Source organism: Grammomys surdaster, unplaced genomic scaffold (assembly GCF_004785775.1).
Source record: "Grammomys surdaster isolate TR1022 unplaced genomic scaffold, NIH_TR_1.0 98, whole genome shotgun sequence".
NCBI classification, from domain to species: domain Eukaryota; kingdom Metazoa; phylum Chordata; class Mammalia; order Rodentia; family Muridae; genus Grammomys; species Grammomys surdaster.
Genome location: NW_021604577.1, coordinates 1,160,159 through 1,175,291, shown reverse-complemented (window position 1 = coordinate 1,175,291; position 15,133 = coordinate 1,160,159). Strand labels below are relative to the sequence as shown.

Here is a 15,133-nt window from a genome sequence, read left to right as displayed (position 1 = left end):
TTCACTGCCAAAAAGCAATTATGGATAGTTATGTAGTAAATACACCAATACTCCAAAACAGATTTTTCTCAACTTTGTAAGAAGAAATTTTGTGACTAAACCATTAAAAAAAAAAAAACCTGTTAATACTAGAGTTACTATGGTTATATAGTTATTAGGAAGCAGGTGTGTAAACAGATGACATTGTAAAATATCTGCGGATTTTTGAGACTGCACAGAAATTTTTCTATAAAACTTTCTCAAGTGTAACACAGTTCCAGATTTTCATAAAATACAATGTGCAGAACACTCTAAGGTTTTTCCATAAGTTTATTACAATTTAAAATACAAAATACATAAGATAAAAATAAAAAAATTCATTTCACGCCGTCTCATCCGTCTCAAAAGCCCTGAAGTTTGCTGAAATAGAAAAATAAAGCAGTAAGCAACTGCTCTTTTCTTAATACTTAGTTGTAGTTTTGTTTAAAGAGGTTAATTAACATATTCACATTGTTGCAAATTCAAGAGGAAACACTAAAATATGTCTCATGTCCAGCTTGTTCTCCTAAAGAGATATCTTTATAAAAGTAGTCTGATCAAAAAAGGAAGGATTGCTCCATGTGATGCTCAAACACATGCATAAGAAACGGAAGCTGAGTGTGATGTGACACATTCCAGAGGCTGAGGTAAGACTACAAGTTCAGGCAAGCCTGTGCTAACCTCAGAAACACAAGGGGTGGGGATATAACCAGTTGGTAAGATTCTCACCTAGTATGTCCAAGACCTTGAGTTCAATCTATAGCAGCATAAGGGGGTGGGGGTTTATGCTTTAGAAATATGTACTCCAAAAAATGGGTATAGTGGCACATGCCTATAATCCCAGCTACATAATGAGACCCTACCTCAAAAAAATAAAAATAAAAAAAAAAGTAGTTTAGGAGCTGGAGAGGTAACTTAAAACCTTGATGCTCTTGTAGAGGACCAGAGTTCAGTTCCCAGCACTCACATCAGGCAGCACACAACTGCCTGTAACTCCAGATCCAGGAGCTCTGATACTGCTCCTGGCACCACTCTCACCTGGTGATCACTTTGTTCTAAGACCTTTGAACCTCACCACTACACACATCCAGCTTCTCTCTACTTCGCTGCCAGTTTACCTATGATTTGAGAAACAGCCATGTGGAGGACAGGACTGACCTACTGGAGGAATATGAAGCATCCTCATGTGTTATCTCTGTGGGAACAAGACCACCTATACAGCCAGCCAGAGAATCGACTGAAAAAAGTCCTTATCAACAGAAACATGGCAACCAAGATCTCAACATGACTACTGTTAAGCATTCCTAGTAAGCCAATGCAGACACAAGGAAAATTTAAACATACCTATCAAATGTGACTTTCAGCAACATAAAACCAACAGAAAGCCCCTGTTGTGTTTGGTGGGCATGCTTACCTGTCTTCTACTGTCTTAGTGGAAGGGTAAAAAACTTTGAATGCAAATCCACTTCTTGGAAAGGATCCCTTTGAAGACAAAAATATCCGTAAGTGACTATTTGTCTTGTATAAAATAATCCCTTTTTCTAGAATCACATTTACCTACCTACCTACCTACCTTCCTTCCTTTTCTTTTTCTCAAGACAGGATTTGACTATGTAACACTGGCTGTCCTGCAACTAGCTCTGTAGATCAGGCTGGCCTCTGCCTTTCAAGTGCTGGGATTAAAGGTGTGTACATCCATAGTCACACAGAATCAGATTCCTTAGTTAGAACTTGATGTGACGGTAAAATAGTGTTCTTTATAGAGGTTACTATAAAATGTCACAATCTAGTAATGTTTTAAGTTGACATATGCCAACAAATGTCACTGGAAATGCTTTGACATGGTTCTACACGGTGTGGAAGCAACCAGTAGTACATAGAAGACAGACTTCTGTTCAAGAAGTCTTCCCTGCCACTCCCTTGAATAAGGGGTTGACAGAATCCCAGTGTGTCCCCCAGTACCTCTGAGCAAGAACTACATGTGACTATCTACGATGACGCTCTAAGGTTACCACGGAGCCTCTGCTTTTCAATCATATTTTCAGATAACTAAAGCAGCTTGAACATTCTAGAGTAGTTTTAAGGTTCTAGATAAAAAAAAATCAAATAGTAAACCCCAATGAAATATCACTTATCACACTTGGGTTCTGGACATTTGGGCAGTTTTTACAAGTCACAATTCTCAAAAGATAAGCAACTATCAATAAGGTTATAGAAATGGTTACAGGATCTGAAAGCAATTCCGAAAGAGAAATTGCACAATATATGACTTTGCTACTTTGAAAAGAAAAAAAATACTTGTTTGGTTTTATAATTTGAGATCCTTGTTACTTAAAAACTTACAATACTTTAATTATATCACATACTGAGTTTACAAATCTTCTATATATACCAAATTATATCAGTATCTGACTATATATTTGATCGAAACAATGATTTTATTCTTTATATAAAGTCATAGAAATGTGCTATAAGGTGTAAAGTGGTTGAATAGATAAGGAACAAGGTTCGGAGCCATCTTTGGGCCCCACATGGTAGAAGGAAGAGAATGGATTCTCACCATGGTATACAGACCCCCAAACAAGAGGCAACTTTTAAAATTAGAGAAGAGAAAGAAAACTGTGTTATATCCTCTTGACTGCTTTGTAAGAGAAACATCCTTACAGGGTTTATGCAGAGGCACTCAGTATTGGTCACGGTGAACGGATCGTACTTGTCTGCAATGACCAGCAGATCGGGCACTGGGTAGACTCTCAAAGTGTAATCGTATGCCCAGTAGACGGGGCACACGTACAGAGGGAGAGGAGCCAGATGACCCTGGGATAAGAGAGTCTTTACGAACTACAACAGAACACAAGACAAAGTAAAACAGTTCATCTGTGAAGAGAAAAAGCGAAACAAGTGGTTTTACATTAATTGTTTCCATGAAGACCAAGAATATTTACAAATCAAGGAAGCCTTGAATCATCGACCATCAATAAACATTCTCTTAAAATGAAATCACATATTTCAGGGGCAAAATCTGTTTTCATTTGTCATAACACAGACCCTTCTCTTTAGTCATTTTGAGTCAGCAATACATATAATAAACTGCGAATTCAGCTCAAAAAAGTGATTTACTTAACTTTCATACATCTCAGTGACAACTGTAAATTTGGTAACTTTGAATTTACAAGATAAATACTGCATGTCCCCCTGATGTGGACATATCATACAAAATATGTAATAAACACAAGAAATATGAACTTTTTTTTTTTTTGGTTTTTCAACACAGGGTTTCTCTGTGTAGCCCTGGCTGTCCTGGAACTCACTCGGTAGCCCAGGCTAGACTCCAACTCAGAAATCTGCCTGCCTCTGCTTCCCAAGTGCTGGGATTAAAGGCGTGCACCACCACCACCTGGCAAAATATGAACATCTTATAAAAAATAGTTTACACATAATCAGAAGGAAAACCTAAGAGTCTTAAGAGAAAATAGAAAGTTTAAACAAAGTCCCTGCTTGGTGTGGCCTTCCCGCTGTTCTCTAGGTTCTTCAGTAGAAAGCCACAAGTCCTGATATACAGACAAAACCCAATTACTACCTTAAACCACAAGGAAATATCAAAACATAAGCACAAAGGAGCTTAACAAAGCTCATAAAATGTAACATTTAAAATAGTGCAATAGACAGGCGGTGGTGGCACATGCCTTTAATCCCAGCACTTGGGAGGCAGAGGCAGGAAGTAAAAAATAAAATAAAATAGTTCAATAAATACAAAAGAACCCACAAGAGCTGAAGAGATGGCTCTGGTTAGGCAAGCATGCTGCTATATCATGAGGCCAGAGTTCAGGTCCCAGCCCCCATGCTAGGCTGCCTGCCAACATATGTAAGTCAGCTCCATAGGACACAGTGCCCTCTTCTGGCCTCTGTGGGCACCTGCACATTCGTGTGCAGATACATTCACCAAGATACACACATGTTTAAAACAATGTATTTTAAAACCAGACCAGAGGCTGGAGCACTGGCTCAGTGGTTAACAAACAGCACTGTGGCTCTTGCACAGAACCTGGGTTTGATTCCCAGCACCTACATAGAAGCCCACAACTGTCTGTAACTCCAGTCCCATGGAATCCAATGCTCTCTTCTAAGCTCCACAGGCATCAGGCACACATGGTGCACATACATACATGCAGGTAAAATATATACACAAATTAATGAAATAAATATAAAAACAAAAGGTAGCTTACCAAAGAAGTCTACTTACATGAGTAGGAATATCCAAACTGCTGCTAGGAAAACGGACACAGTTTCTACACATCTTATTCACTAAGTCTTCACGGAAGATAATTATTTCTTGTGTACAATACTGAATTCTGAAATAAAACAGGAGTTGAATATCTGACCTCAGGGGGAAAAAAGTAGATAATTTTAAAGGCAAAGTCTTATGAAATCAAGGCACCCCCACTGGACTTCTCAACGGTCATTACAGCAGAGACTCAGCCAGTTGATCTTACCTGTTCCCCAATCTAGTTTTATTTACTGAATTTTCTTCCCCACCCCCTCTCTTTCTTCCAGCCCCAACTCCCCCTCTGTCTGCCTCTGTCTATCTCTGTCTTTGGGTTTCTGTCTGTGTGTGTGTGTGTGTGTGTGTGTGTGTGTGTGTGTGTGTTTGTACACACAGGCACAGTGCTAGGGTTTGAACCAAGCCCTTTACATTTCCTATGAAAGCATTCTACCACTGCAATGTGCTCCCAGTCCTTCACTGAGCTTTTAATATGTGCCCAACGTTACGTAATTGATAAGTGAACAAAAGGAAAATATATACACTTTGCATTCTGATGGGGGAGGAGAGCAGAGAAATTAAACAGACATGATACTGATGTATACCGGAAAAAAGAGAAAGGTGAAGAGACCGTATTTTGGAAAGGAGGGTATAGAAGACGGGTATTAAGACAGGATAAAGCAGGGAAGGCTCATCAGGCACAGTGACCTGAGCACAGGCTAGATGTGAAGCAGCAGATAAGATGTCTGAAAGTTGAGCTCTGCAGGCGGGGGAAGAGGCACAATACAGGACCTAAGACCGGAGCACACCTTGCATGCTTGTGGCACAGAGAGTGGTGTGAGGGAAGCAACTGGGGAGCGGAAATCAAAGCAGCAATGGCACTCCATGCAGGCAGGGCATGACTATCACTGCCAGGATTCGGGCTGCTAGTAACAGCATTAGGGACCCCATCTTTCAAGACAGGAGAGCAACATGATATACAGACTACACACGGGGAGGAGTAGAAGCCAGAGACCAGCAGCTAAGGGCTGCTGATCCAGATCAGAGAAGATCTCAGGTCTTAGTGGTGAGAGGTAACCAGATTCAGCATTTATTCTGAAGACGGTAGGGCTACCTCAAAAACGGTGTAGGGGAAACCTCTATGGTTAGTGCCTGAGCCATTGCAAAGACAAAGGTGCCATGAAATGAGATGGGTCGGGCCCAGAACAGGTGAGCAATGGAGCTCGGGGCAGGATTAGAGTGCTCGTTAATCTATAAGACATCCAGAGAGAAAGACACCCTAACCCTAACCCTAACCCTGGACATCTGGACCCACAAGTATGGGATTCATGAGGAAGCTGGAGATACCGTTGCCAACACAGAGACCATAAAGACGCTATAGGTTAAGTATTTGAATATAGTTAAAATATTTTCCAAAGCTTGAGGAATCTAAAATCAAATTTATTTTTTAGATCTACTCTATAGCAGTCAAATTTCAGAAAAAAATTAGAAGAGTAATTTTTAAATGAACGGAAAGAAGTTTAACACAAAATGCTATTTTTTTGAGTGACTTACCTGCAAGGATTAGTAGTAAAAACTGAAAAAGGGACCTTTTGTCTGAATTCCTGTGTGATGCTTTCAGCAAGTGGTGGCCTAGAAAAACAGTGTGATATGGGATGCATTTATAAACTTTACACAATTCTCTTGACTGTCAAAACAAAATGTGAACAAAGATTACCTTGGTAAAATGGAGCCAAATCCAGGATCCTCTGGGCCAGGCACAAACACAAAACGGCTACTGCATAAAAATTCAACACCAGCCATTAAAAATAGCAACATGCAACACTGCCAGCAGCCAAAAACTAAGTCATTGCCTTCAACTGAATCCCAGGGGTATTCTGTTTGTTTGAGTAGAGGTCTTGCTATGTAGTCCAGGCTGGCCTTAAATCTGCAATCCTCTTGCCTCCGTCTCCTCAGCACTGTGGTGCCATGATGCCTAGCTACAGTTTTTATTTATTTTATTATATGCATTTTAATAAACTGCTAAAAGTCTCCAGTCAAAAACTTTCTATTGCCGGGCAGTGGTGGCGCACGCCTTTAATCCCAGCACTTGGGAGGCAGAGGCAGGCGGATTTCTGAGTTTGAGGAGGCCAGCCTGGTCTACAGAGTGAGTTCCAGGACAGCCAGGACTACACAGAGAAACCCTGTCTCTAAAAACAAAAAAAAAAAAAAAACTTTCTATTAATAACAGCGTGGTGACCACATGCATACATGCGGACCTGTGTCTGCTATGGCACACATGTGAAATTCAGAGGACATCTTGTGGCAGTTTATTTTCTCCTTCGAATGGATGTCAGGAATCAATCAAACTGAGCAATCAGGTGTAGAGATAAGCACCTGTACCCACTGAGTCATCCTGCTGGCCTGGATTAATCTGTCTTCACAGAGGCTCATGAGGCCAGTGACGATCATACTGAAGGTCCACCTCCGGATAAGCAGTGTCACCAGAAACTATGGATAAAACTGTCCCTCTCCCTTCTACATCTTGTTTCTCTATAAACTCAGAGAGTAGTGTAACACATGATGGTGTGAGGATTTCACCCTGGGCTCTCTCAATGCTCTCAACTTGTTCATTCTCATATTCTCTCTCTTTCTCTCTCTCTCTCTCTCTCTCTCTCTCTCTCTCTCTCTCTCTCTCTCTCTCTCTCTCTCTCTCTCTGTTTTCTGTATGAGTGGTATGTCTGCTTGTACACCTGTGTGCCAGAAGGGGGCATCAGATCACACTATATATAGATGGTTGTGAGCCACCATGTGGTGGCTGAGGATTGAACTCAGGACCTCTGGATGAGCAACCAATGCACTTAATTGCTGAGCCATCTCTCTAGTCCATCGACTTTTTCTTTTCTAAAGGCAATTTCTTTATAATCATTGATATAAACCTCACGGTTCATTTTTAAAAAAACAAAAAACAAAACTATTTTGGATTAAAAAAAAAAAAAAGGTAGTCATAGAGATTTTTACCTTTGGTGGATACTTGGGTATTCACATATTATGTCTGCCAAAGATTTTAGGGAATCTGAAAATTACAAAAGATATTTAGTCCAATTTGTGATATCCATAAAGTTATAGTTGATTAAATACAACCCTAGATCTTTAATAAAATTAAAATATTATACATAATTTATCAATAGTTCATGTAAATACAGAAACACTCAATTTTTTGTTTTGTTTTTTAAAGTAGGATTTCTCTGTGTAGCCCTGGTTGTCCTGGAACTTATTCTGTAGACTAGGCTGGCCGGAAACTCAGAGTTCCTACTGCCTCTGCCTCTTAAGTGCTGGTATTAAAGCCATGCACCACCACTGCCCCAGTTGGAAACACTCTTAGTAACAAGATCCTCAGTACCTTTCAAAGCCTGGACTTGATTTTTTCCATATGGTGCAGATGAAAAATTACCACACAGAATAAAGCAGGTTGGAGGTGCTGGTGAATAACCTAGGAAACAAAAGGACATCACTATTGGGGGCTGAAAATTTTATGTTATTTATTTATTTGATTTTTTTTTTTGAGACAGGATCACACTATGGAGCCCTAGCGAGCCTGGAATTCATAGAGATCCACCTGCCTCTGCCTTCCAAGTGATGGGATTAAAGGCAGGTATCAGCATGTCTGGCTGACTTTAACAGTGAAATCTTTGATTTGGCTTTGTTTTCTTTTTAAAACAAGGTCTTCCTATATTGCTCAGATTGATCTCTAATCACAGCTCAATAAATCCCCTATCTCAGGTTCCCATGTAACAGGGCCCACAGAGGCACATGACAAACATTTAGTTCTAGAACACAATCCCTCAGAACCGTTCGAGAAAGAAAAAAATAGTAATAAGTACCAGAAAACATTATGTGTAGCTTCTCCAGCACTTGCACTTGATCCAACCAAACATCAGACACAATCACAAACATGGCGTCCTTGTTCTCATCCTCCAGCTGTCTCAGTTTTGCAGAAGTCTTCACTGATGCATTAGAAGGCCCTCCAAAAAAATTAATATTTCCATAGTACGCCCTATGTAATTATAACACAGTTATCTCCTATACCATATTCTGTTCATGGAGAAAGTAAAAATATACCAGATATAGCAACCATGCAACAACACAGTATTCCAGAGATGAAATACGCTGCCTGCAAATTATTTAAAACGCACACATGAAAACTGTCTATAGAGGAATATCCCAGTATACATGCTTCAAAAGCTGCCCTCAGAGCACGGCAGCCACTTCCATTTTAATCAGATCAGCTGTGATTAACTCCAAGAGACTGTCAAGAGACCCTCCACAAGGTCAGGCCTACTAGCAGTCTCCACAGTTTGAGGGGATGGAGCCAGTTGATAGAACATCACTGGAGATTGCAGCCACTCTGCTCACTGCTATACATTATCCTGCCCCAGCTACACCGTCTTGGGAGGTGCTGGCTCATACAGGAGTTAACCGGGGAGAAGCAGGCAGAATGGACTCCATCTATGCCGTGACGGACAAGTCTCGTCCATGCTTGGGTGAGACTTTTAAATGATGCAGCAGTCTTGGGGTCACCCGTGATCATGGGAGCGCAATAAAACCATTGTTCCACCAGGAAGATGTGAGTAGATGTTGCTCTGCTCTGCCGCTGGTGTGCTATCTGGGGTGAACAGGCATTTGTTCAAGTCTGTTCTGGAAAGGTTAAAGCAACAGTATGCTTGGGTGTCAAAGGAGTAGTTTACATCTGCCCTCATTTGCTCCCCTACCAGGCCCCAGGCAGGAGCTCCTTGCAACTCCCTCTTCTGTAGGAACAAGAGGGCAGTGTGATACCAGCTACCTTGCTCGGCTGGAGCCACGAATGCCTGGCAGCCCCAGTGTTTCACTGTTCCGTGCATAACCACTGCATCAGCACTGCATTTACAGAGATATGGACTAGACTCCATAAATGATGGAGGACCTACCATTTACACAGATACATAAATAAACATAGACATATAAAGCACTGACTCATTAAATTCACTTTTCTTTTTATGCCTTTGTACTCCTTTTTTCACTTTAAAAATTGTATTTATGTGTGTGTGTGTGTGTGTGAACTTTTGCCTCATTTGAGTATTTGTGTCTGCAAATCCATGTGCACCTGTGAAGGCCAGAAGAGGGCACCAGATCTGCTAAAGCAAATGGGTTCCCATTGCTTTTTCTTATCACCTTGTAGTGACTGAAACGTTCACTGCTGCCAATATACAAATCCCTGTGTCATTGAAATCAAGTGCTTTAATACCTTGTGGTGCTAGAGGGCTCAGTGGGAGGAAATCCAAAGGCATTGGCATGAAACACTTGATCTTCAAACCAACCTAAACAAACAAACCAGGTAACAAGTCATTATTATCTGCTTAATTATCCTTTTTTGAAAAAGCAAATTTATGTCACGTAAGACAATGAATTAAACCACAAAAAACACCCATCAGACTGAGCTATCTCACTCCAGAGCCATGGACAGTGCAAATCTTATGAGGAAAACGACATAAAACAAGTGCACTCCACCCCAGCTAACTCATATTTTAGGGTGGGTTAGGGTGCTGAGGGGATCGTAGCACATGCTGAGGAACAGAGAAAGCAGCCACACAGATGGCACCCGATTAAGCATGTGACCCTATACGAAATCCAAAAGAGTTTTCCAGTTTTATGAGTTTGCATCGGTGGTTTTCAGTACCCACAGCTCAGCTCTCTCCACTATCTAATCTCAAGGTGCTTTCTTCAGCCCTGAATGTTTTCTAATAGCCTGTCTCTTAAGAGTCACCTTCTCATAAGGTCACATTCTCCCAGTGAATGCCCTCTGGAATTACATCTTAAGGTGTCTTTCCCAAGTAGAAACAGTTTTACTGTCAAGCAAGGACATGAAGAGGGTGCGTGCACGTACCTTCAGCCAGGACAAAGCACGCCTCAGTGTATAAGCCACTGTGGAACTGGTACAGAGCAGCTGAGGAAGAATTCAAGTCTATGCTCGGAACGGTGATAAGGTCAGTATACAGTCTGAACCCCAAGGGACTTCTAGCTTTGTTCTATTGATTGAGATTTCTCTTAGGGGATTGTGTTGGTGTTAGAGAGGAAGTCTTATTTGTTGTAGGGAAAAGTTGAGACATGCAGCCAAGGCTGGCCTCCAAACTCCTAAACTTGCCTCTGCTTCCCAAGTGACAGGATTACAAGTATACACCACCATGCCTGGCCTCAAAAGGAGTCTCAATAATAAACTGCAGTGTTGTGACCTGCCATGTGGGTGCTGGGAATTTAACCCAGATCCTACAGCAGCCAGTGCTCTTAACTGTTGAGCCATCTCTCCAGCCCCCTTTTTTTTGGAGACAGGGTCTCACTATGTAGCCTGGCTGGCTTGAAGCTCACTGTGTAGAAAACTGCCTCTGTCTTCCGAGTGCTGGGATTAAAAGCATGTATCACCATGCCTGGACAGAAAAATTTTTAAAGGATATAGCTTTACTAAGGTCCAGCTGTACTGTTCCAGTAGGATCTTCCAGGAAAAACTTCCCCTAAAATGGAATTAAATGAAATATGTTCACATCTGTATAAAAGTGAATACTATTACAGGTGATTAGCATAGTACCTAGTGTGACAACAGGATGCATTAGAGAGAAGTGGATCTGTAGATATGAGTAATTCCTAGTCCACACTTTCCTGCTTATTTACTGGCAACCTCAGACTAACCGCTTACCTGAGACTCACAGTCATTAAGGAACGACTGCGGCAGACCACAGGGTGAAAAGGAAGGCCCAGGCTGGTTGCCATTTGGCCTCTCCAGGTGCTGTCAGCTACCAGACACCAGCACTGGTCAGAATGACCAGTACCTTCAGGTTACCAGGTTGTGGTCAGCAGCTTGCTTACTGAGAAACCCAGAGTCAGAGAAAACCAGAGGTCACTAAAGGTCTACCCAGAGGCTATGCAAATCAACACCTGGACACTTTTCTCACTAAAACCGCAGAAACCGGACACAGGTGACGAGGTCATCGTTGATTTTCTGTGAAAAATATGTTCCTGTGTTTTCTATGAAAAAGCATTGCCGCAGCAACACATGACCAACTCTAGTCCAAAAATAAAAGACAAAGCACGTCGAACTTACCTCTTTCAACTGGGTTATCATTCCAAGGACAATCACATCACCAACTCTGCTTGTACTACCCAATAAAGTTTCTATTGTTTTAAGCTAAAACAAAACAGAATAAAAACTTAAAGACTAAAAGCATATCCTAATTTTCTTAAAAATAAGTGTTGGGTACGTATTTTATTATATACAGCTGCTTTAGAGTAGGAAGATTAGTCAGCAAGTTTAATTTTAGCCTATGAAAAGCTAAACTGTCAAATGTCTATGAGCAGAAATGTAACCAAAGAAGACAAGCATGGGTACTCATGCATGCCTAAGGAGGGAAGAATGCTGGTGTCTGAGGGCAGCCTGTGAGGTCCAGGACAGCCAGGACAGCCTGTTAGTTTCCTCTTTGCGTGCCACCACTGAACATTAATTTTTGCTAGTTTCTGTTTTTTTGAAACCGCGTCCCAGGAAGCCCAGGCCAGCTTTCGACTCCCTACAGCACTGAGGATGAACTTGAGTTCTCACTCTCCTGCCTCCACCTCCGGGCTGGGATCCCAGGACTGCACCGTCACACCCTCAAGCATTAGTCTGAACATCATCCAGTATTACTGTTTCAGTCACTAACAGACTCCTCAGGGTAATGAATTCTGATCGACCATGGCAGAGAATCTAATGAACACTGAATAGGAGGGGGCCCTTCAAAATCCATTTAGAGCCTCAGAAAATGGGGAGGCACAGGCAGAAGCAAAGCCCACCCAGGGCCTTGAGTGCTAGAGAAGATGACAGAGGTACAGACAGACTGACAGTGGCCAGGCAGACTGCGGGAACTACAAGGACAGTGCTGTCTTGGAATCATCTTCCAAACTATGAAAGTGGAGTTTTCCATCTCCTCCATTCGAGTTCAACAACCCTAGGGCCTATCTGCATCCTCACGTCCACTCTATTGTTTCTTTAATACATGAGCGGGGTGGGGTGGTGTTGAAACCAGTGTTCCTTTAAGTTTTCCTTACAATGGATATGGCACATTTTAGTCCAACAGGTCTGTGCTGTATGGTGACCAAGAGAAGGACAGGCTACCACCAGTAGTCTGACCGAGGGCAGGAAGGACAATGAGAAGCTGATCAGAAAGCCGTGCAAGACTTGGTTTGGAGGCCAGAGACTGTAGGTGCTTCCCCAGTACCAGGCACCAAAGACAGAGCATTCACTTCTGCTAAAGAGCTACAGAACCCACAGTAGGCATGACCTTGCCAGCAACGGTCATGGGGCTGTGCCTATCACCAGTTAAATGGGTACACGGGTTATTTTCACTTAAAGTTCAATGAATTAACCAAACACGGTGGTGCATGTTTTAATCCCAGCATTGAGAGGCAGAGGTGCGTGTGTGTTTGAGCCAACCTGTCTATAAAGCAAGTTCCAGGCCAGTCGGTACATACTGAGATCTTGCCTCAAGCAAAAATGAAAAAAAAATTTCTTTTTCTTAATGAATTAGAAGTAGGCAGGTAGACAGGATTGGCTCACTGGAGAAAGGCATTGCCACCAAACATAAAGACCTGAGTTCAATGTCCAGGTCCCACCCACATGGTGGAACAAAGAAGCAACTCCAACTTCCACATGTGCCACATCACATGAGTACACACTAAAGTAAGTGTATAAAACAGCAGCAATGAATATTACACTCGTGTTAGTAGATATATCCCCTAATTAATTAAGACAATGTCCAAACCTGGAATTTGCTCCCACTTTCCTCGGGTTGTGAGCCTATCACCGGAGGAGTGAACAATTCATGTCTGTGCGTCCTCTGGAACAAAGAGATCCTTATGAATTACTGAACTACACATTTAAAGACTCATAACACAGAAGACAAACACTGCTTCTAAGCTCTTACGGTTGCTTATTCTCAATAAAACAGCATGCAAATCCCTAGCGATCCCCCCCCACCCCACCCCCCGCAAACCCAGGGCCTAGCTCCAACTCGGCAACTTTACCACAGAGCTAAATCTCCAACCCCACAGCAACTTTTGAAACAAAAAGCATTTAAAAACCTCAGCACAGAAGCTAGTGAGAGAGAAAAGCCACCATACAACACAGGTCTCTAGGGGCTGGCTGTAAATCAGGCCAAAGAGATCATTTAACAAGACCCAAATGATAAAATAGGGTAAGAGGGTGAGACAAAACACTTCGGGCCAAGAAATGGGGGTGTCCAAAGGAAGAAGGCCATGAATAAAGGCGTATATGGGAAGCTCTATGTTAGTTAACTCCCTCATCTAACCCTGAAAAAAGGAGCCTAAGGAAGGAAGGGTCTTACTAGGCTCACGGTTGAGACCCACAGTCCATACTAACCATAAAGACATACAGAAGGAATGCCTAACTCAGCTGTTTAGCCTGCTTTCTTGTTTGCTTTGTATTCAGTCTGGTGGACGGTGCTGTCCACACCGGAGTGAGGAGGACGATAAATCCCTTCACAGCCCCGGAAGTGCCCTCACAAACACACCCAGCAGTATTCTTAAGCATGTCTTGCTCCAGTCAGACTCACAACCGAAAGTCACCACCAGTCTACGGACAAGCCACTCAGAAAGCACCCAGTCTTGTCAAGACTAACTACCACCTTATACAAAGTTGAGCGTGAACGTGCACAAGGCCGACTGTTAGACGAGGTACAGCATCTCTTTAGAAACTGCCCGTCCCCTCCCTTCACTCATGAACTCTGGCAGGCAGATGCCCCTTTCCCCTTCTGAAGACAGCCCAGGCCTGAAAGACGAAAGCAGAGACATGGACTGACACAAGGATGAGCAAGTGAGAGATTTTCAAGCCTTCTGCCTGGATCGCTGAACAACAGGACTCTTCCTGACTGTTGCCATGGCTACTAGTGGCCATTCCTGTCACTCCATAATGAGAACTTGTTTGGAAGAATAATCCTATTTGCAAAAAAAGGTGTACCAGAACCCAAACCTGGCAACACACCAGGGCTAGCATGGCTCCCTTCCTTTGTCCCTAATGCATGTGGTGACAGGGTCTAATAAAAGGATAATTTATTTAAAAAAAAAAAAAGCTGAGATACAGAAAAGAAAAGTCAGATGCTTTGCAATGTTCATTGTATGAGCACCTGGATCCAGCCAGGCTTAAAACCACAGCCCTCTAGTCTTCCTGGTGATAGGCCAAACTAATATACCCTTTCTTTGGTTTTAGTCAGTTTGAGTTTCTCACAATCTTAAATTGAAAAAAACGCTTACCGGAAGAGCTGGGGATGTGGCTCAGCTTGTAGAGTGCTTGCCTGGCACGCACAAAGCTCTGGGTTCCATCCCTTGCACCACAGGACTGCTGGCCACGGTGGTACATGCCTGTAATCCCAGCACTCCAGAGGCAGAGCGGGAGGATCAGAAGTCCAAGGTCACCCTACATAGTGAGTTTAGAGCTAGCCCAAGAAGCAAGAGACCCTCTCTGAAAATAAATCTGAAGTAGAATAATGACAGACTCAAATTGTTACAATGAAAATGTGAGCAGACTTCCGTTCACCTCTGTCTCACATTTGAGGAACACAAAAGGCAGGGCTAAGTGACTCACTCAAAACACTGTAGACCGAAATCTAGGAGGAGGACCTGGAAATGGTTGTACGTGCCTCAAGTATCAGTTCTCAGAGGACTCAGAGGACTGAGGCAGGAAGATCTGAGTTGGTCTGAGTGAACTACATAAGGCCAACGTTACTTACACAAGCAACAGTATATCTCAGATGAGAGAGAGAGAGAGAGAGAGAGAGAGAGAGAGAGAGAGAGAGAGAG

The 15,133-nt window shown here is 42.5% G+C and overlaps 1 protein-coding gene across 2 annotated transcripts in view; it reads right to left on the bottom strand.

Annotated features, from left to right (window-relative positions):
* Positions 1 to 291: 291 nt before the first annotated feature.
* Pole2 (DNA polymerase epsilon 2, accessory subunit) overlaps positions 292 to 15,133 on the bottom strand; it is a 25,845-nt gene continuing 11,003 nt past the window's right edge. The window contains exons 6-19 of one of the 2 annotated variants that reach the window (XM_028782318.1): positions 13,081 to 13,155; positions 11,391 to 11,474; positions 10,747 to 10,803; positions 10,182 to 10,230; positions 9,543 to 9,615; positions 8,143 to 8,315; positions 7,662 to 7,751; positions 7,280 to 7,334; positions 5,997 to 6,056; positions 5,834 to 5,911; positions 4,262 to 4,370; positions 2,683 to 2,859; positions 1,433 to 1,500; positions 292 to 399 (exon numbers count right to left, since the gene is read on the bottom strand). In XM_028782318.1, coding sequence (XP_028638151.1) covers positions 381 to 399; positions 1,433 to 1,500; positions 2,683 to 2,859; positions 4,262 to 4,370; positions 5,834 to 5,911; positions 5,997 to 6,056; positions 7,280 to 7,334; positions 7,662 to 7,751; positions 8,143 to 8,315; positions 9,543 to 9,615; positions 10,182 to 10,230; positions 10,747 to 10,803; positions 11,391 to 11,474; positions 13,081 to 13,155 — 1,167 coding nt within the window. In that variant the 3' untranslated portion in view covers positions 292 to 380. Of the gene's footprint in view, positions 400 to 1,432; positions 1,501 to 2,682; positions 2,896 to 4,261; positions 4,371 to 5,833; positions 5,912 to 5,996; positions 6,057 to 7,279; positions 7,335 to 7,661; positions 7,752 to 8,142; positions 8,316 to 9,542; positions 9,616 to 10,181; positions 10,231 to 10,746; positions 10,804 to 11,390; positions 11,475 to 13,080; positions 13,156 to 15,133 lie in introns of those variants that run through there. The other variant, XM_028782326.1, reaches the window with a different exon arrangement.